Consider the following 22,479-nt stretch of genomic DNA (forward strand, 5'->3'; position numbering starts at 1 on the left):
TGGAAGAAGTCATGCATGACACCAGTCCCAAAGTATCTATACTGGCTCCTGGTACGTTCCTGAGGACAATTCAAAGTGTTGGCGTTGACTTTTAAAGCCCTAAATGGCCTTGGAGCATCTCTACCCCCATCATTCAGCCCAGACACTGAGGTCTTCCAAGGGTCTTCTGGCTGTCCCCCACTTCTTGAAGTGAAGTTACAGGGAACCAGACACAGGGCCTTCTCAGCAATGGTGCCCTCCCTGTGGAACGCCCTCCCATCAGATGTCAAGGAGATAAAGAACTACAATGGTACCTCGGGTTACATACGCTTCAGGTTACATACACTTCAGGTTACAGACTCCGCTAACCCAGAAATAGTACCTCGGGTTAAGAACTTTGCTTCAGGATGAGAACAGACATTGTGTTCCGACGGCACATCGGCAGTGGGAGGCCCCATTAGCTAAAGTGGTGCTTCAGGTTAAGAACAGTTTCAGGTTAAGAACAGACCTCCAGAACAAATTAAGTTCTTAACCCAAGGTACCACTGTATACAACTTTTAGAAGACATCTGAGGGCAGCTCAGCATAGGGAAGTGTGTCATGTTTTATTATGTCTTTATATGTCTTGGAAGCTGCAGGGGCAGGGGCAACTCAGCAAGATAGGCGAGGTATAAATAATGAAATGATGATGATGATGATGATGATGATGATGTATATACACAGTGGATGTTATATGTATACAGTGCACTGTTTTGAAAATGAAAACCGGGTACCAAACTGGCCACTAAGTGCCAGCAGCCAAGCACACCTGCTTCCTCTCAAACTTTTAGCGCAATTGTCTTTCAGTTGAAAATGAGCAGCGCCCAGGCACAGTCTAGGTGCGCGTCAAGTCCCGCGCCTGAAGGAGAGTACCCTTTCCAAATTTCGGAGTCACAACGGTGCAGTCCTGAAACAGTTTCCTAGAACTCGCCGAAACTAGGCTGCCACCTGTTTCCTGAAAAACTGCCTCCCTTTCGCGGGAGGGGGAAAAAATCCTTCATCTTACTTGCCCTCTCCCTTTATGTCTCCTCCGCCTAGAAAGATTTCCTTCCGTCGACTCACCCTTAGAGGCGAGCGCCTCGAGGGCTGCTCTTTGGAGAGGTGTTGGCGCGCGCGTAGCCAAACTCGCGCTCGCTTCTCACCCCTCCAGTCGCGCGTGGGGGGCTTTTTGCCCAGCACCTGTGGGGCGGGGGGGGGAGGCGGAGCCTGAGCCGGGGAGGGGACGCCTCCCGAGAGCCCTCGGAGACGCCCCACCTCCTCCTTGGCGGAGTTGAGGCGGCGGGAAGAGGCGATTTGTGGCGGGTGCCGCCGTGCGCGCAGCACGCTGGGGAGAGCGCCCGCGGCCAGGCGAGGGAGCGCCCCGACCCAGCGCCGCCCGAGGGGGCTTGGCGGAGCAGCCGCTGTTCCTCGCGCCCCCGGAGGCGGAGAGCTTTTGCAGGAGCACTTTCTTTCTTTTCTTTTCTTCTTCTTCTTTCCTCTTTTTCCTTTCGAGCCTCTGGGCGCGCCTTTCCCCTGTCTCCTCGCCCCCTCCCCTCCGCCCATGTCTTGGCTTCCTAGCTGCGATCTGCGTCGATGGAAGGAGGGAGGCGAGGGGGAGCCGGAGGAGGGGGAAGAAGGAGGGGAAGCCGCCGCTCGGGCGCGGTGGGGGGAAGGCAGTGCTCGGCTGCGTCTGTCTCTTGCCGCTGCCCCCTGAGCCCGTCGGGGGGAGTATGAAGCACCATGGTGTGGTGCGACCGTGGGGTCCAGTTGCTGCTGACCACGGTGGGTGCCTTCGCCGCCTTCAGCCTCATGACCATCGCCATCGGCACCGACTACTGGCTGTACTCGAGCGCCAACATCTGCAACGGGACCAACATCACCACGGACGAGACGTCGCCAAGCCAACCCAAGAAACTCAAGGGGGACCTCACCCACTCCGGGCTCTGGAGGATCTGCTGTATTGAAGGTAGCAAGCCGGGGTTGGGAAGGCTTGAGCTCTGTGGGGCGTGGTGGACGGAGGGTGGAGAGGGCTCTCGGCTGCCTGTGTGCGTGCGCGACCGCGCGAGCGCGCGTCGCTTGGAAAGAAGCAGGCGTCGCGAAACAAAGAAAAGATTCGGGGAAAGTGTCCAACTTCCGCGGCTTGGAGTGGCGGGCGAGAAACAATGGAACGCTTTCACTCGAAACAGGAGGATGTGCGGACGGTTCCTGGGAGCGTTCGCCGTCTGACAGGCGAGGGTTTGGTGCCGGCAGTTCCCCAGCCACATCCTTCTCCTCTTTCTATGTCTCCCCCCCCCCACGCCGCGCGCCCTAGTACACACCCTCCTCTCCTCCACACACCCTCCCCTCCAGATGCAGCCGGCCGCAGCCGAGTTGGTACCTCTGATCTGATACTGTCTGGGAGGGAGGACGTTGTTGCCTTGGCAACCGGTGTCTCTCTGATTGCTATGGGAACCGGACATAGGGAGGTGATGCTTAGCCCTGGGTGTCTGCTTCTCTCCAGCCCAGCGCTGCCGAGTCGTTACCCTTTCCTGGGGCACTTCAGCTCACACGGGGAGGGAAAGAAAGACAGACAGGAGGAAGAGATCGGGGTTTTTCGAGGGGAAAGTGCCTGTGTGTGTGGCGGGGGCGGGGAGGAGGAAAGTATTCCGGTAGCACTATTTTCTGGGGTTGTGAAAGCAGAACTGTCACTTTATTTGTACATGCGTGCCTGTGAACTAGACGGAGGGAGAGCGGTTCCTCCCGCCCTTCTAGAGAACATATCTGGGACTTACAACGGGGCTTTCTTAAGATGCCCGCTTTCTTTAACAGGTCGATGTTTTAAAGATGAGAGTAAATAAATACAAAACAATCGTTTTAACAATGCCGGGCTAGTTCCAGGTTATGGGGGACTCTTTATCAGTATGTCTTTCAGGGGTCCCCTGTCTTTCCTGCTACCTTCCAGTCAGCACAAATTCCCCCACCTTCCTGCCAAGTGCAGGTGGCAGAGAGGTGCCCATTCTCTCTCTCTCTCTGGGTTGCATGATGGACAGGAGAGGATTGGGCCCATAGCACTGCCCAGAGAGAGAAAGTGGAACTTGCTGTTTCAACACCACCACCCCGCCACACACACACACACACACACACACACACACGGTGCAACAACACCCACCATCATTATAAAACCCAGAAAGAGAGATCAGATAATAAGCCAATGGGCAGATGCAGACGATCACTCACAGAGCTGCCACCTTCAGCTTCTCCCCTCTGAGTGGCATGTTGGTTGGGATGGGCCAGCCTGTGAGTCAGTCCGCCACACTGTGCTGCCCAGAAAGAGGGGGGTGAGTGAACAAGAGGAGGCTGCCGCCACTGCCGCCACAGCTGCTCCTCTCACTTGCCTGAGGAGCACCCCCTCTGGGCAGGGTAGCAGCGAGGATTGGGCTGGCTTCTGCCTCTCCCAGTTACAGGGTGAAGAAGGCAAAGGGAGAGGAGGAAGCAAGCTGTCCTTTGCAGCTGGCTCATATCCTCGCCCTCTCTCTCTCTCTTTGGGTGGCACAGAGGGGAGGAATGGGCCCTGTGGCACCACCCATAGTGTGTGAGGGGAGCAGAAGCTGCGGCTGGTTTGGTTCTGCCTTTTCACCCTATTCCCCCTCCCTCTTTCCCCCTCTGAGCAGCAACATGGGGGCAGGGAGTGCAGCTTGGTGTTGGTGGACTCAGTCCCTACTTCCTCTTGCCCAGAGGGAGGGTACAATCGAGTGAGCAAGATGGCTGCCCACAGCCAACGAACCAGTGAGTGGAAGTCATGGCTACACCATCGCATACTCCCCTGCCTTTACGCCCTGGGTGCCACAGTTGGGAGAGTTGGGTTCGCTGGATCAGCCCTCACCAACCGGAGAGAGCAAGAAAGTGCAGGTCAGCTGGCAAGAGGGTGGGGCATGAACCGCTCCTCTCCCTTTTATGTCCACGCAATCTGCCTCTAGGCATAGCGTGGCGTGGTGGGGATCTGTGCCCAGGAGGTCCAGTTGTTTGTGTTTCAGCATGGAGAGAAAGGGCAGGATGAGCAAGGAGGAGGCGCTGACAGAGCAGCCACATTTTTGTTTGGATTTGTGTGCTTTCTGGACAGCCCTATGGACTCCCGGCCTCCCTGCTAGGCTGCCCAGAAGTGGGCAAGCAGCAGAAAAAGCCCATGTGTTCAACACCAGTGCTCTCTTATCTCCCTCTGGGTGGTGAGGCAGATCCAATCCATACCATTGTACTTCCCAGAGGAAGAAGCTAACCATTGCTCTTCCATCCATCCATCCCTCTTTTATGGGCACTGGGGTGCCAACTTGAATAAAATATTGGACAGCCCAGGTAAGCCCCACCCTGCATAATCAATCACATAATGTAGTGCATGCACAACATTTATCAAATATTACATTTGTACCTCAGGTTACAGACGCTTCAGGTTACAGACTCTGCTAACCCAGAAATAGTATCTCGGGTTAAGAACTTTGCTTCAGGATGAGAACAGAAATTGTGCGGTGGCAGCGGGAGGCCCCATTAACTAAAGTGGTACCTCAGGCTAAGAACAGTTTCAGGTTAAGAACAGACCTCCAGAACGAATTAAGTTCTTAACCCAAGGTACCACTGTATATCAGAGGGACTGATGGGACCTCGGCCCCTAGGAGTTGGCTCCTATGATGAGCACGTGAACAGCAGAAACCTGCCACCTGAATCTGAGCAGGAGGAGAAGGAAATGGGAAGGAGGATGTGTGTTGCTGCTGCAGTTGGCACAGAGACACTTCCCCACCACCGCCACCATCCTTTGGGTCCCATATTTCCCAGGGACAGCTGTCCAGCGGTCAACACAAGTTGGGCTCCCTTGAGAACCTGGAGCCTTCAGCAGCCACCCAGCAGTGCCTACTACTCCTAGATGCCACCACCATTGACTTATAATACAGAGTGGAGGAGCCTGAAATCTCAAACACTCCCCGCGCCCATTCTTTGCAATGAGGCTCTCCAAGTTTGCTTGCACGGAGATAAGCCTTGGGTGGTCAGGAGATGCTTCTTGCAAGGAAACACGTGGCACGTTGAGGAAATACAGCATTGACAAACCGTGCAAGCCTCACAGAAGCAGTATCTGCTAGCCTGGAAATACGACACATATCCATCAATACTGCATGAAAGGGTTCCTTCTTAAGGAGACGCCACACCCCAGCAGCCCTTAATATTTCTCCCCTGTTAAGAGAGGAATGGCAGATAAGAGAGAAGCTTAGAAGGGAAAGCTGTTGACTTTTCACTTGACTTTAGCTCATGGAGTGGAGTGCGCTGGGGGGGGGGCAGCTTTCCTTTCCATGCGAACGCACTTGCCATATCAGCTTCAGTGCACCTAATTCAGTCGTTGCAACTTAGCACACACAAACTTTGCAAGCCAGGTTCCCCAGCTTATTCTAAATGACAGACGGGTAACACAGTAGCACAAACAAAGCTAGGAATAGTTCAGAGACCTTCGTTCATTTCGGGAGGAGGCTAAGCTGGGCTTCTAAAGCGCTATTCATGCTGTGTGTTTTTCTGCAGTGATTTAGAGGCATCATTGATCCCTGAGCTTATTTATTCAGAAGCGACATTTACTTCAGCTGAACTTTATACCCAAGGAAGCATGCAATAGGGGAGTAGCCTTGGTCTGCAGGAGAGATGATTATTCAGGCTGCATAAAACCGAAAGCTTGTGATTTATTCAAGAATGCTGCGTTCTATATATATACAAGTTTTGATTTAAAGTAGAGATGGGTGGATTTCTGCTTGTTTACCTTCTTAAGTAGCCCGGTTTTCCCTTGTACAGTGGTACCTCTGGTTACATACTTAATTCGTTCCGGAGGTCCGTTCTTAACCTGAAACTGTTCTTAACCTGAAGCACCACTTTAGCTAATGGGGCCTCCCACTGCCGCTGCGCCGCCGGAGCACAATTTCTGTTCTCATCCTGAAGCAAAGTTCTTAACCTGAGGTACTATTTCTGGGTTAGCGGAGTCTGTAACCTGAAGCGTATGTAACCTGAAGCGTATGTAACCCGAGGTACCACTGTACTTTTGGTGAAAACTCAGGAAGACCTACCCCAAAGGAATTTCCCCCCAACTCTCCCTGTTAGTACCCTCCTCTCCCCAGTCGTACCCTGTCAACAATGAGGGAGGGTGGTGTGGGGTGATTAAGCAGTGGAGAGATAATTTATAAGATCTGAGCACATGGGTGGAGGAAGGGGGTGCGGTGGGGGTGGACTGCCCCGGGTGTCTTCACTGGGGGGGGTGACATTTGGCGCGACACCCGCCCGCGACTCCCAAGCCTACCCTGAGCCGTCGGGGGAAAGGGGGATCTGTGCCGCTTTGCCAGTGGCATTTCCTCTTCCCCCTTCATTTTGACAGCTGGGAGAGACTTTGAAGTCACGGGCGGGTGACACGCCAAATGTCTGCCACTGGTGGCTCACTCCACCCCCATGGGTGGCTAGCTCCACCCCCGGCTGCGGGGCGTGCTTGCCGCTCTGTGCACTCAAGCGGCTATCCTGAGCCTGGGAGGGCACCCCGCGCCCCTCAGGAGCGCACCTGCCCTGGGCAGCGCGGGCATATGCTCCGCTGCTGCCTGAGCACACTTGCAGTGCATCAGTTGTGACTCCGGAGTCTGGGAGTTTCTTGTGTCCAGTATACCTGAAGGAGCGTCTCCACCCCCATCGTTCTGCCTGGACACTGAGGTACAGCACAGAGGGCCTTCTGGCGGTTCCATCACTGTGAGAAGCCAAGTTACAGGGAACCAGGCAGAGGGCCTTCTCGGTAGTGGCACCCGCCCTGTGGAACACCCATCAGATGTCAAAGGAAAAAACAACTACCAGACTCTATTTCCCAGCTCCCACAGTTGCAATTGATGTTCCTAAGGAGCACCCAAGTCTTGAAGAGACCCTCTGCTTCTACATAAGGCCTCCACTACCCTCTCTGAGGCCACATAACCTTTGCTGGGATAAGTTCTGGGAGAGGGCAGGCAATGGAAGTGGAGACTACCTGGCGATGTGGAATGCTGGTGCTAGGGCCAGCCGTTATCTACTATATCCAGATTCAAGGGAATTTGAGTTTGGCTCATTGTTTTCACAGTTGGCAGGTGCCATTTCTTAACTCCCCCAGTCCCAAATTTCAGTGACATCACTCAGCTGGAAGATAACTTGAAATTCCAGTCTGGAGAGGGAGGAAGAGAGATTTTGACCAGATATGATCAGATCTCAAGGATTTTTGACTGTTGAGAGAAATGGAAAATGGGGCGTCGTTTCTGTGAATTCATGCCTTTGTGGTAAAATGAGAAGTTATCCAATGGGAGTTAGCTTTGTCCTGGGTCTTGCCAGGTTGGAAACGGCCAGGACACGAAACCAGTTCTAAGCTTCAGCTGCAGTCACTTCAATAGCAGCCAACAGATTGTACAGAGTCCAGGTACAGGTTTTAGCAAAGCAGCATCAGACAGGCTCTGTGTTAGAAACTCATATATATACAGTAATCTAATCACCAAATGGCGCCTGACTCTTTTAAGGTCATATGGTGTGTGGTGTTTTGTTTTTTTGGTCACAATATTTTCCCCCAGTAATGGGTAAACATGACATCAGCAGCAGAAGTTCAGTCTCCACAAACATCTAAACAAGTTAAACTTTATTCAATTTCAGAAATGTCTTATTTGAAATTCAGATTTGGCAAACACTAGATTATTATTTTTAACGCTGCAATTCTGTGTGTGTCTTCTCGGAAGTAAGTCCCATTGAGTTAACTGGGGCATACTCATAGGTATGTAAAAGACTGTAGCCTGATTTATGGATTTGGTAATGACTTCCTGCAGATCCATTATATTTCTGTGCATGGGGTTGTTAGTTTTGCAGCCTGGTCCTAGCCATGTTTCTCAGAACCAAGACTCATTGATTTCAGTGGGACTTTTCTTCTAAGTATGTATACTTTGGATTCTGCCATGTACTTATTTTCACCTGCAGATCCATCTAAAATATAAAAATACTGCTTAACAGCTGAACATTTATCAGACTGCATGGTAAACTGATATTGACCTGGATAACAGCAGGAAATGCAAGTTCATTTCAGGCCAACTGACATTTTCTGTTTAAGTGCTTCTTAACCTCATTTATAAAATATTGGTTCGAAAACTGTTGCATAAAAAAAAAAATTAACCAAAGGATTCCCAAATGTTTTAGTAAAAAAGATGATATAACGGCATTATAGAATGGTCTCTGTTTTCAAATGCCCAACATGGTTGGTTTTCCTTAGATGTTAAAATTTAAATAGATTTCCTTTCTGTTGGGTTTGATTTGCTCTAGTTAGTGCTACAAAGCCTCGGCTATAGCTACTCCTGGTATTAGTAGCCTGTTCCCTAGCCTGTCTAGTACTGAGTTCCCAAAGATGGAAATAAAAAACATAGAAGGATGCTGATAAATGATTTTTACTTATAATTTGGCAGTGGTGTTTCTCTTAATAACTAAGAAAAATGCACTTGCTACTGCCGTCTATTCCACTAAACATATCTACTTTATGAGTAAACTTGAGCAGTAAGAAATTTGCTCTAGGGGCCAAGGATCCAACCTGCCAGATGAGATACTTCCGTCAGTCCAACAGGCTACCAAAAATCTGACCAGCAAACCAAAGAAAACATGTGTTCAGATGTTTCATTCAAATTAGTATTACTATGAATGTAGTGAAATACAGGTCCATCCTTTCTCCTCAGCCAAAGATGCATTCTGCTGTCTCACACATGTCTCACTCTGCTGGTTTTCCCACATGCATCTGCTTGGCCACTGTGACAACAGGATGCAGGATTAGACCTGATCCAGCATTGGCCTGATCCAGCAGGCTCTTCTTGTGTTCTTAAATTCTCGCATCTAGTCACGCTGCAAAATCTTCACAGAACAAACCTGCAGTTTTGATTCCTCCCTAATATTAGGGCCTATCAAGAGTGGACAGGAGAGGGAAAATTAAATTTTCCTATTGAGATTTTGTTCCAACTCCTCCCCCACCCCTGCATTTTATGTCAAAACACCTAAGAAGCATCTACAGTTGAAAAGCAGCTCATGTATAAACTGTGCTCCTAGCCCGGAAAAATGTATTTTTAAGCCAGAGCTAAAATAACCCTAAAATAAGTCGGTGTTGACAGTATACATTCAGGTAACCTTAACAAGGGGTGAGGAATTTTTGGTCCTCTGGGTTAGGCATCCCGAAACCTGGCCCTCCAGCTGTTTTGGGACTGCAGTTCCCATCATCCTTGACCACCGGTGATGTTAGCTAGGGATGATGGGAGTTGTAGTCCCAAAACAGCAGGAGGGCCGAGTTTTGGGGTGCCTGCTCTGGATTATGTTGGATTGGGCCTTCTGTGGCCTGGTAGCTATTGGGCACTGGCTACCATCCTCTTCAGAGATGTTTTCAAGGCGTTCCATCTTGGAGTTTAGGTCAAGCAGATTTAGGGACCCTGACATCTCTTGACCAAACAATCTGCCTCATAGGCAAGGTCTAAAAAAGTGCTAAGAAAAAGCTTGGAGTTCTGAGTTTCCCTCTCAAACCTCAGCTGCCTGCTGGGTGACAGTAGGCTACCAAGCTATCTTTAAGGTCCAGCCCCTCCCCACCTATGGGATGCCCCATTTAAGGGACCCGCTGGCCTCTGCTGGGTACCCTACCACCAGCCAGCGCTTCCACTCCTTTGGTGAGCTGAGTGAAGCGGAGGCCAGCTTCAAATCTGGGCAGGAGGTCTCCCTTGCCCAGTCCACCACCACCAACCCTCAGCTTGACACTAAGGATATTTGGACTGCTCTGTAAAGTCCTAAACAGTCTGGGGCCTGTGTACTTAAAATGTCGCTTCATTTCTTATACCTCTGCCTGATCTTTGTGACTGAAATAAGTCTGCCTGTGCCTGCCAGTGTCACTTTCCTCAAGAAGAAATTGTGCTTTTAGTTTGGGTGGCACCAGAGTTATGAAACTCCCTGCCTAGTGAAATCAAGCTGCAATGAGTTTTAGGTGCCAACTTCAGACTATTGGCTATTTCGGCAGGCTTTCTTATGAAAATGATTTACTGCTTTTATAATCTTCTTGTCAGGTGACCCCTTCTATACTTTGTTTTCTTTCTTGTATTTTTGCTTTCATTTAATTGGTTTTTTGTTTGTTTGTTTGAGCTGGGGTTTTGTACACTGCAGATATATGTTTTTTACATGAGTTTGCAGTCTTGAAATGAATAAAGTTATGACAATGGGACTTGTATTCCAGCAACATCAAGTTCCCCACTGCAGCACTGCTGTCGAGACTGTCACCATCAGGAAATGGGTTCCTAAACAACATGCCAACCTGTTGTTTATTTGTTTCTTATATACCCTGTCTTTCCTCTAAGGAGCTCAAAGCAGCGCCTGTGTCTTGACCCCCAATAACATCCTCACAGCTACCCTGTATGGTACTTCAGGCTGAGAGAGGATGACTGGCTGAAGGTCACACAATGAATTTCATGGTTGAGTAGTGATTTGAACTTGGGTATCCCCAGTCTACAGAGGCGTAACTAGGGTCCCTTGCACCCTTGGCCACTTGTGACCAAGTGAAGATGCCCAGGTACCAAGTTGACATGTGGCATCTCAACCATCTGGAGGTGAACGCCTGGGGATCCTTGGATCTGGCCTGCATTCACACACCAGCAACACATCTTGCAGAATTCTGTTACTTATATTTTATCTGCACAGTCACAACGAATTTCAGGAACCAAAAGTCAAAAAACGTGACTTTTGAGCCACCTGGCCCCCAAATGGCAACTAGACATTCCATTTTGGCGACTAACCCTGGTTTAAGGAGCCATTTGCTGCTTAGCTGTCAGGGAACTGCCATCAGAGCATCAGGTGGTGGAGGGACTCAGGCAGGATGAAAGAGACTCAACTGCTGAAGCAGGGACCAGCAGGGGGAGGAGTGGGTCTCTGAGGGAATGCGAGCAGGAGGGAGGGCTCAGGGAGGCTTCCAGCGAAAACAGTGGGGAGGTATCGGAGTCTCCCATAGGGAGACCCATACCTCGCAGGAAACTGTCACGCCGTGAGTCCAGGAGACGCGTTTCCGTTAAGGAACTTCTTTGTTGGAAACGCTTCCGCAGACAGCCACTGTCGGACTCTACTAGTGACTAGAGCAGACATGTCTGAGGAGCTCCGTCACACACGGAGGTTTGTGGGGGCGCACAAACTCTGAGGGAGCACGTTTTCACGCACAAGCAGCTAATCAAACCCTCACAGCAGTCCGACAGTCTTTGTACGCTGCCTGTGCAAGAGAAGGCATCATGAGCGAACCAACCGGAACCGGAGGAGCAGGGGCTGGAGCTGGTCCAAGCTTGGAAGATAGATACCGAGCGTTGGAGGTTCAACTGGCCCTGCAGACGGCGAGGCTGGAGGAGAGAAGGGCTCAGGATGCAGACAAGAAGGGGAGAGCCACTCAATTCCCCAGAAAGGTACCAGGATTGGTGCAGAAATTTGGGGGGGACCCCAAGGACTACCATGCTTTTAGGACAGAGATGCAATATGCCCTTAATGTGCAGTTCGATGAGTTCCCTGATGAGGAATCGCGAGTTGCTTTTGTAATTGGGCATCTTGAGAAAGGGGCTAGAGACTGGGTGCGACCCCTAATGGCAACGCACAATGACATACTAAAGGACACAATGAAGTTCTTTCGTGCAATGGATATCATGTTTTCCAGCGATATTGAGGAAGGGGTGGTGCGCAGACAGCTAATGGCTTGTAAGCAGGGGAGTCGATCTGTCCGTGAATATTGGACTGAGTTTACCATGCTGATTCACAGACTGAGTTGGGATTTATCGGCGGCACCCGTTCAAATGCTATTTGAAGAAGGTCTTTCTTCGGGGGTGAAAGACGAGCTGGCACGGAGCCCCAGGGCGGAGTCTATGGATCAGCTGACCAAATCTGCGCTGACCATAGGAGCGCGGCAGGAGGCAAGAGCCTTGGAGAGGCGGGAAGGGAGAGGGGAACGTTGGAAGGAGTTCCGCATTCCAGACATTCCTGAGCCAGCTTTCCCGCCGGCAGAGCCGATGGAAATCGGAACAGCGCGCGCGCGCGCATTTTCAAAAACCAGCGAGGGAGCTAAGAAGGAGGGAAAGGGCCCCCGGAAATGCTATCTCTGCCAACAGCCAGGCCACTTTGCCAGAGTCTGCCCCCAGAGGAAGGAATGGCAAGGGATGGTGGGAGCTGTTGAGGGGGGAGAAGAAGGGGGAGCGGAGCAGGTAAAAGCCAACGCCTGGTTGCCACAATTGGGGCACTGCAGCCAGGCCAAAGAGCAGTGAAAGTGCCCGTGCCAGAAGCTCCTCGACCTGCTCTAGTGATTGAAGTGTCGCTAGAGCTGCAGAATGGGCACCCCCTAAAAATAAAGGCGCTATTGGACTCAGGCAGCTCCTGCAATTTTATGAGCAAGGAGTTTGTTGCTGAACACCAGATACAGACCATCCCTTTAAGCAACCCCCTGCAGGTGACCACGATTGATGGCAGGGAGTTGTTGGGAGGAGGAGTCCGCTTGCAGACTGTCCCAATGATAATGAGGGTGGCGAGGCACACAGAACTGATAGCGTTTAATGTGGCCACCCTGGGAGGCGCTCCCATTATTTTGGGAATGAGCTGGCTAGCTCTACATGATCCGCTGGTTGGCTGGCATCAAAGAGTGGTGTCCTTTGGTTCAGCACATTGCCTAGAACACTGCAAAGGGGAGAAGGGTTCAGTAGGGGCCCAAGCCACCCTAGCAGGGACTGAAGTAATGGGAAAGGTGAAGGTACCACCACAGTATGCAGATCTCAGCGACGTGTTCAGCGAGAAGGAAGCTGACCAACTACCACCTCATAGACCCTTTGATTGTCAGATCAATTTACTCCCTGGAGCACAGCTTCCCGTGGGCAAGTTGTATGCCATGTCAGACAGGGAAATGCAGGAGTTGCGAGGGTTCATTGACAAGAACCTGAAGAGAGGCTTCATCAGAGAGTCCAAAGCAGCAGGGGGGAGCCCAGTGTTCTTTGTGGACAAAAAAAATGCGGACAAGCCGAGACTTGTATGTGATTTTAGGCGGCTGAATGCAGTGACTGAACCGGTGGCGTTCCCTATGCCCAGAATTGATGATATTTTGACCATGGTGAGGAAGGGAAAGATTTTCACAAAGCTGGATCTAAGGGGGGCGTACAACCTGATACGCATAAGGAAAGGGGATGAATGGAAAACCACCATGTTTACCCCTTTGGGGGCGTTTGAATACCTCGTTATGCCATTTGGATTACAAGCAGGCTCCGCGTGTTTTCAATCTTTTATGAACCACGTGCTGGGCCCTTTGCTCTACAAGAATTGCGTTGCCTTTCTAGATGATGTGTTGGTGTATTCTGAGAATGAGGAGCAACATGTGAGAGACGTCAGAGAAGTGTTGAGCAGACTGCAAGCCAACAGGCTGTGGGTCAAACTGGAGAAGTGTCGGTTCCATACCAAGGAGGTGGAATTCCTGGGGTACCGCCTGTCAGACAAGGGATTGGCCATGGATCCCGGCAAGGTACAGGCAGTGCTGGAATGGAAAACACCCAAAACCAAGAAGGATGTGCAGAGGTTCCTAGGGTTTGGAAACTTTTATCGTAAGTTCATCCGCAACTTCGCCCATCTGACGGCGCCCATCACTGACTGTCTCAGCAGTAAGAAGAAGTTTGTATGGACGGCGGAGGCGGGGCGAGCGTTTGAGGAACTGAAAAGGGCCTTCGCCTCTGAAGAACAACTTCTGCATGTGGATTTACGAAAGAAGCTAAGGGTTGAAACAGACGCATCTGACAGAGCCATAGGGGCGGTGCTTCTTCTGCAGCCGGGGAAGGAGGAGTCGGAGTGGCGTCCGTGTGCCTTCTTCTCGCGGAAGCTGAACAAATCCGAGAGGAACTACACGGTGTACGACCGAGAACTGCTTGCTATTCATGAGGCGTTCCGGAGATGGAGGCATCTGCTAGTTGGTGCACAACATAAAGTGCAAGTGTGCACGGACCATAAAAATCTAGAGTACTGGAGAACGGCGCGAGTGCTCAACCAAAGGCAGTTGAGATGGGCCCAAGAGTTCTCCAAATTTAACTTTGAGATTTGTTATGTGCCAGGCCCAGAGAATGTTAGGGCGGACGCTCTCTCACGCAAGCCTGAATATTTGGAGGGGGAGGGAGCACCCGAAGAAACCCATATCATTCCAGAGGACCGCTGGGTGTGTGGGGCGACTTTGGTGGGGCAAAGGGAATTGGTAGAGGGTACGGTGCAGGATGCATACGCCCAGGGGAAACTCAGGGATCTCAGAGGGGAGGAAGACAAACCCGGTGGTTTTGAGGAGAGAAACGGGGCATTGTATTATAAGGGAGCGTTATATATACCTGAAGGGGAATTGAGGGAGAAAGTACTCAAGCAGCTGCACGATAGCCCCACAGCAGGGCACTTTGGGCAACACAAAACCATGTGGCTGGTTACCAGGGAATTTTGGTGGCCCAAGGTCAGGGAAGATGTGCGGGAGTATGTGAGAGGGTGTGAACAATGCCAAAGAGCCAAGGGGGAGAGGCAGGCGCCGGCTGGTTTATTAGAACCACTGCCCACACCTGAGAGACCGTGGGAAGCAGTGGCAATAGATTTCATGACGGATCTGCCAAGGTCTAGAGGGAAAACAGCCATCATGGTTGTAGTAGACCTGTTAACTAAAATGGCCCACTTCATAGCCTGCTCACATGCGGTTACAGCAGAAGAAACCGCCAAATTGTTTGTAGAGAATGTGTTTAGGTTGCATGGCGCCCCCTTGAGGGTGGTTTCAGACCGAGGGAAACAATTTACTTCCAGGTTCTGGAGGAAGCTCATGAGCTTACTGCATGTAGAGGTTAATTTCTCGACGGCCCGTCATCCTGAAACCAACGGGCAGGCGGAAAGAGCAAATGGGGTTCTCCAACAATATTTGAGGTGTTATGTTAATGACAGAGAGAATGATTGGGTGGAGAAGCTGGCGTTGGCAGAATTTGCCTACAACAATGCAGAGAACGTGTCCACGGGGATGAGCCCCTTTTTGGCTAATCACGGGTGCCATCCCAGAGCCTTCCCAGGGGGGGAGGGGGAGAACTGGAGCGTTCCAGCTGCAGAACAGTTCGTGGAAGAAATGGAAGCGATCCATCGCCAGCTCCAACTCAACTTAAACAGGGCTAAGGAGGAATATAAGAGGCAAGCAGACAAAAACAGAAGGGAAGGTGAAAGCATCAGGGTGGGGGACCAGGTGTGGCTGTCAACCCAAGGGTTGCCATTCAAAGGAGGTTGTAAGAAATTAAGACCCAAAAGGCTGGGTCCGTTTGAAGTCATACAGCAGGTCAATCCAGTGGCTTTCAGGCTCCGGTTACCGAACCACATGAAGCTGCACCCAGTTTTTCACAGGTCGTTGCTGTCACCGTATAGAGGAGACAGTGAGGGGAGGGTCACTAGGGGACCAGCAATGGAGGAGAAGGAACACAGCTACCATGTAGCGGAGATCCTCGATTCCAGGTGGAAGGGAGATCAAGTAGAGTATTTGGTAATGTGGGAAGGGGAACCGGAGTCGGAAAACACCTGGGTTAGGGCAGAGGATGTCAATGACGAGGTTTTAATAGAGACTTTTCATCAGAGGTTCCCACGTAAACCTCAGCCTGTAGCGAGGTTCCGAAGGGAATACTTTGCCACCACCGACGAGGAAGAGGAGTTGGAGGGGTTCCCAGATTCTGAAGAGGAGGAGGATTCAGCTGGCCAGGACGACGATCGATGGAGAGAATTGTTCGAGACGTCAGAAGATGAGGAAGATTCGTTTCGGGGTTTTAGCCCTTCACCTCCCAGGGGGGAGAAATTGGGACGGGGTGAGGGGGGCCCTGGAGGGGAGGTGGATGTCAGGGAACTGCCATCAGAGCATCAGGTGGTGGAGGGACTCAGGCAGGATGAAAGAGACTCAACTGCTGAAGCAGGGACCAGCAGGGGGAGGAGTGGGTCTCTGAGGGAATGCGAGCAGGAGGGAGGGCTCAGGGAGGCTTCCAGCGAAAACAGTGGGGAGGTATCGGAGTCTCCCATAGGGAGACCCATACCTCGCAGGAAACTGTCACGCCGTGAGTCCAGGAGACGCGTTTCCGTTAAGGAACTTCTTTGTTGGAAACGCTTCCGCAGACAGCCACTGTCGGACTCTACTAGTGACTAGAGCAGACATGTCTGAGGAGCTCCGTCACACACGGAGGTTTGTGGGGGCGCACAAACTCTGAGGGAGCACGTTTTCACGCACAAGCAGCTAATCAAACCCTCACATTAGCTTACATACCTGAGTTTCTAACACTGCTGATGGGAGATTTTTGCACATACCCCTGGGCGTGGGCCCCCGGCAGAGGCTGGTTTCACCAACCCTTAGGTTTGCCTCTGCCATTCTGACCATTACACCACACTTGCACTCATGAATCCATGCTGACGTGATTTATTTATTCCATTACTCACTTCCCATGAGGCATCCCAGAGCTGACATGCAACTTCGATGAGACAGAACACCCTTAATTATGGCACATATTAAACTGTATTGCTTGTGCTAGCAAATAGTGCCTTTACAGTGACATCCTATGCATATAAGCCTCAGTGAGATCAAGTGGCTTACTCCCAGGTAAGTATGTATAGGATTGCAGCCATAATATATCATTCAGTGCGTCCCTTTAGAATCAGGCTGCAAACTGCAGGTTTGGAATGCTTAATGGGGTGCTTATGACACACATTTAAAACTAGGAATTGGCCATTAACAATTTTCTATATTATTTTTTATCATTTACTGTATAGACCTTTGCATATTGCGCTGGCAGAAAAAAACAATGTTCAATATGAAATCGACCAGAGGAAAGGCAAAAACCTTTTACTTTTTTGCTACCTGGGAGCCCACTCATGGAATACATTAATACAATGTCTTCATCTTTCATCTAACTTCCATGAAAATGTGGAATGTTACCTGAAGTGGCTTTTGCCCTCTGCCTTTTAGATTCTTAAAATCTCCTACAGTGGTGCCTCGCAAGACGAAAAGAATCCGTTCTGTGATTCTCTTCGTCTAGCGGTTTTTTCGTCTTGCGAAGCAAGCCCATTGAAGGATTAGCGGATTAGCGCTATTAGCGGCTTTTAGCGGCTTATCTGCTGATCAGATCAGCTGATAAGCGGCTTAGCGGCTTAGAAAAAGGGGGGAGGGGGAAAAAAACAGCAGGAACTCACAAGACATTGTCGTCTTGCGAAGCAAGCCCATAGGAAATTCGTTTTGCGAAGCACCTCCAAAACGGAAAACTCTTTCGTCTAGCGAGTTTTCCGTCTTGCAAGGCATTCGTCTTGCGGGGCAACACTGTACTTTGGATATCCGCAAAAGCTTTTCAAGTACTTGTTTTTCTGTGCATGGATGGGAGGGACTTCCCTGTTTCTATATAGTTGCTTTCTCATGAAAATCATTTGCTTTTAATAATTGCTGGGTTGCAATTAGCCATTTGAACTGTCACTTGTTTGTCTTCCTTACCGTGCCTTGATCAGAACATCTCTGACCAGACGATGTGAAACATTAATGGACAACAGGAAAGCTTATGTAAATTGTTTGCTGATAACAGTTGCAAAATATGTCTGACACTTGCAAAATTAATGCCTTGCCGCTTGTTTATGTTGCCGAGAAGTGGTGCAAATTAATTTACGTAAGCAGAATTCTGGTGTATGTAGAATGTCTGTAAAAATGCTGCCTTTTGTGCAAATTTGCATCTGTGCTGGACAATTGTCAACACAAGTGCAAAGTAGTTAGTAGTCACAGTTCAAAGCACTATATTGGCACAAGGGTGTGTTTGGCTTGATGTGGTTCTTATGCACTTATGAGGAATTATGCCTTGAGACAGTCAAATAGGCCTTGGCACAACATTTGGCTTCCACAGATGTTCTAGTTAACTAAAAGTAATTGCTTGAACAAATGTTTGTGACAAGCTAATGAAATGGAATTAGCAGTAAAGGTGATCCCGTCAAGCCATGCTTGTAGATCTGCTCAGCCAAATAAATTCCGGGGAGTTTCTCAAGTATTTACTCAGCAGCAGTTATAAAGTCATAGCTGCCCACAATATAATTTCAAAAAATAAGAGCAGCTCCCGATGAAATTCTGTTTTGGTTAGATTAGGGATGTGACTTGACCATTAACTAGTATTTATTTCTTACATTTATATCCCACCTTTCCTTTCAAGGTGCCCAAGGTGGTGTTCATCCCTCCCACCATGGTATTCATACAACAGCCCTGCAGAATAGGTTAGGCTGAGAGACAATGATTGGCCCAAGGTCACCTAGTTGAGCTTTATATTAGAGAGAAGGGGGGAATTGCTTTGATGTTTTGGATAGCTGGTCAGTTCCCCTTGGTCCACTTTGGGCAAGATCCAGTTTAATTCAGACCAATGTGGGGCCTTGATTTCTGCTCCCCCCCCCCCAAAAAAGACTCAAATATCTCCCTCGTATGTAAGTGCAGATTTGAAATGTGCTGTGTCCCTTGGCTTGCATAAGGCTAAACAGAGGCTGTACCTCAGCAGTGGTGCGGTGGGTGAGAAAGCCCATCTTTCACCAATGATCCTGCTGCCCAAAATATAATTCCCATGTGTCGTTGCGGCAAGGGATGCTCCTGAAGAAGGGTAGGCAATGTGGTGCCCTGTGTTGTGTTCAAAGGGACTTTTATCCAGGTAAGTCTGTATAGGTTTCCAGCCTAGAAGTCCAGACCAGCATCAGCAAGTAAGGACCACCACTGAAAAGAGTCTGTCTCTTCTGCCCTCCAGATTAATTCACTCTGATGGCAGGACTGTGAGCCGAGCCTCTGTTGCTGATCTTAAGGACCGGGCAGGTTAATTACAGGTGCAGATAACCTGGTCCAAACTATTTGAGACTTTAAATTGGGCCCAGAAGTACAACCAGTGTGATAGCAGATGGGTTGCCATTACAGTGGTACCTCGGTTTTTGAACAGCTTAGTTCATGAACAACTTGGAACCCGAACGCTGCAAAACCGGAAGTAGGTGTTCCGGTTTTCGAACATTTTTTCGGAAGCCGAACATGCTCCGTTTTGAGTCCCCCTGTGTTTCCTGTTGCGCTGCTAATTTGTGTACCCCCCACTGTAATTCAAGCCTTCCTTTTTCCGTGTTTCCTGTTGCGCTGCCAATTTGCAACCCCCCTGTGTTTCCTGTTGCACTGCTAATTTGTGTCCCCCCCCCCATTGTAATTCAAGCCTTCCATTTCCGATTACAATGTTCTGAGGTGATATTTGGAGCTTATATTTGATGCTTTTGTTTTTGCTATTTATTTTGCGTTTTTTGTTTTGAGGCTTTTTCAGTTAATTTGTTTGTGTGACTGTGTGGATCCCAGTTCAGCTATTGATTGATTGATTGATTGATTGATTGATTGTGTGACTGCGGAAATGGATAAAAGCTCCCCATCCAAACAATATCATCAGTGCAGGTAAGAAAATAATAATAATTTTAATTTTTATCATCTACAATACTCTTATTTATTTTATAGTACAGTACATTGATTATTGCTTTCATTTTATGGATCAATGGTCTCATTAGATAGCAAAATTCATGTTAAATTGCTGTTTTAGGGGTTGTTTTTAAAAGTATGGAACAGATTAATCTGTTTTGCATTACTTTGTATGGGAAAGCGCATCTTGGTTTTGGAATGCTTTGGATCAGACTTCTGGAACTGATTAAGTTTGAGAACCAAGGTACCACTGTATCACTCTTCAATGTGTAGCCTCCAGAGAGCATATTGCATAGGATAGGGAAGGAAACCCACAACCAGAAGGGAGGCAGAAGAACTAAAGAAAACACAGAAGCATCAAACAATGCGGAGACAGGGTAGGGAAATGCACAGTGTGCTGACATCATGACAAGAGGTAAGTGATAACGAATTGGAGAGTATGTTCTCCAGGGTAGCCTTGTGCCCAGCATAATTATAACATGAGATTCTGCCCTAATTCCGTGAGAATGGAAGTCACAAGCAGGATCCGAGGAATCCAGCCAAATGCAAAGTACACTGGCAGTGGGCGTCCCACAGTTTCTGCTCTTTGTACACATACTGCTGATCACATCAGCTGTGCCAGTTTAAGCCGTAGATAATAAGAAAGAAAATGCTAATCTGACAAAATATTACATCTAAAAGTCACTAATAAGGCATTTTGCATACATATGTGTGAGCTACTGTTCTAAAATAAAAATCACTCTTTAAAAAAATCCTCTGCCCCTAGGCCTTACTTGGGGTCCTGAGAACCCCAAGCTATTTGAAAGTCTCAAGTATAAAGCTGAAGAGGCAAGGAACTTTCCACCTTAGAAGTGAAGACAGGCCCCAAAATCCAACTATTCTGGACAACAGCCATAATAGAAATACAGTGGTACCTCGGGTTAAGAACTTAATTCATTCTGGAGGTTCTTAACCTGAAGCTGTTCTTTACCTGAGGTACCACTTTAGCTAATGGGGCCTCCCACTGCCACCACGCGATTTCTGTTCTCACCCTGAAACAAAGTTCTTAACCCGAGGTACTGTTTCTGGGTTAGCAGAGTCTGTAACCTGAAGCGTCTGTAACCTGAAGCGTCTGTAACCCAAGGTACCACTGTATGCAAAGTAACTAAGCAAGTATTAGAAATCACCCCAGAACTGGCCCTACTAAACATCTTCCAAGACAATAATGCCCACTCACATCACAAAGAACTCATAACCCACCTACTTTCAGCAGCCAGAAACATAATAACCAGACACTGGAGAGACCTGTCAGGAGTAAGCATGGACGAATGATAGCAAATAGTATGGGAAACAGCCCTACTAGAAAAATTAACCAATAAACTGAAACTGACACAGGGACAAATGGCTCCCCTTTATCACATATACAGCCCAACAAGACAATGACAAGAATCCACCAACAACATACGAATCAATATGGCTAACCTGATCCAAAAACACCCACCCCACTCACACATGAGAACAAAGTTCACCACAGCCAATCACAAACAAACAACCACACCCTAGGCCAACCCCAGCCTCTCTCACTACCAAAGGAACACAAGCGAATAGCAAAGAGAACCTGCACAAGCGACGCTGACACAAAACCCCATTTTATTAAGTAAAATAGAAACATTGCCACCTGACCCCAACCCCACTCACCATTCCCCCCTCCACCTCTTCCCCCGTTTTCTTTCTAATGTAACACTAATGTCTCAACAGATCTGTAGGAAATGTAACTTGAAGAAAGAGACATTGCGTATACTTTTGTAAACCAGTAAATCTTTAATAAAAAATACAAAAAGAAGTGAAGACGGGCGTAACCCTTCACACACACCCTCCTGCTTTATGCTGTCTTTATCGTAATGCGCTCCAAGCTCTCTGTAGCCAATGGTTATTTCCCAATACTCCTCAAAGCATTTCAGCAGGAAAAGCTGCAGGCATACCAAAAGGGGATGATGCAGACATTTTTTAAAAAGCAAAGGAATTGTCTACAGCATTATCGGCAGTAGCACAGAGTTGGAACTCCGGGGTCGTCTGTTCCTTTGCAGAAACAAATCTCTGGGCCATTGGGGCAACGACTTGTGCCCATGTAACTTCATCATACAGCATAACAGGGTGAGTAATAATGTGACAACAGGAGCAGCTAACACACACCTGATGCAGGTGAGGCCTTGGCAGAGATAACTTGTTATCCATGGCAGTGGGTTGCATCCAGCTTAAGTTCTGTTCAGAGCAGACCCCCTGAAACGAATGTAGCCAAGTTACTTTGTTGTTGTTGTTTAGTCGTTTAGTCGTGTATGACTCTTCGTGACCCCATGGAGCAGAGCACCCCAGGCACTCCTGTCTTCCACTGCCTAGCCAAGTTACTTACGTCCATTAATTTCAATGGGATTAATGTTAGATTACAACCTCAGTGTCTAGGTAAGGGAACCTCATGCGTATGGTTCACAACATGGTTCCTTTCCAAGCAGATTCTCCCTGCTGTGAAGATGCCATCCAGACTGACCATGGGGAAATCTGCTGCTGTGGTGATGTGTGGATCGAATATGGGTGCAATGGATTTGAAGTGCAGGGGCTTTTTGGACCAATGGACACATTTCAAATGCTGAGAGTGCTAGAGAACCAGTCAAGAAACATGCTGTGTGAGGGCATGGCATAGCACAAAATTAAGAGACAGCCACCCCTGGCAACCTTATCTATGTTTTGCTATTCCGGATTGTAGAGATGATGGGATATTGATTTCACACACACAAACATTGGTACTGTTGCAATCTAACAGCAGCACAGAGCATTCCACGGTATACAAGGTGGCCACACTCACTCTCATTTAACATAAACCAGTTAGAAGCAGTGGCGTAGCGTGGGGGTGCAGGGGGGGCCGGCCGCACCGGGCGCAACATCTGGGGGTTAGGGTTAGGGGGCGCAAATCCATGGGTTAGGGGGCACAAATCCACGGGTTAGGGGGCGCAAATTACTTGC

General features: G+C 49.1%; 1 protein-coding gene across 1 annotated transcript in view; it reads left to right on the forward strand.

The window, feature by feature from the left end:
- The first annotated feature begins 771 nt into the window (after positions 1 to 771).
- CACNG4 (calcium voltage-gated channel auxiliary subunit gamma 4) overlaps positions 772 to 22,479 on the forward strand; it is a 98,536-nt gene continuing 76,828 nt past the window's right edge. The window contains exon 1 of the mRNA XM_081181499.1: positions 772 to 1,962. Within this exon, the coding sequence (XP_081037625.1) occupies positions 1,737 to 1,962 (226 nt within the window). The 5' untranslated portion in view covers positions 772 to 1,736. The remainder of the gene's footprint in view (positions 1,963 to 22,479) is intronic.

This window comes from Podarcis bocagei (genome assembly GCF_964188305.1).
Source record: "Podarcis bocagei genome assembly, chromosome: 2".
NCBI lineage: Eukaryota > Metazoa > Chordata > Lepidosauria > Squamata > Lacertidae > Podarcis > Podarcis bocagei.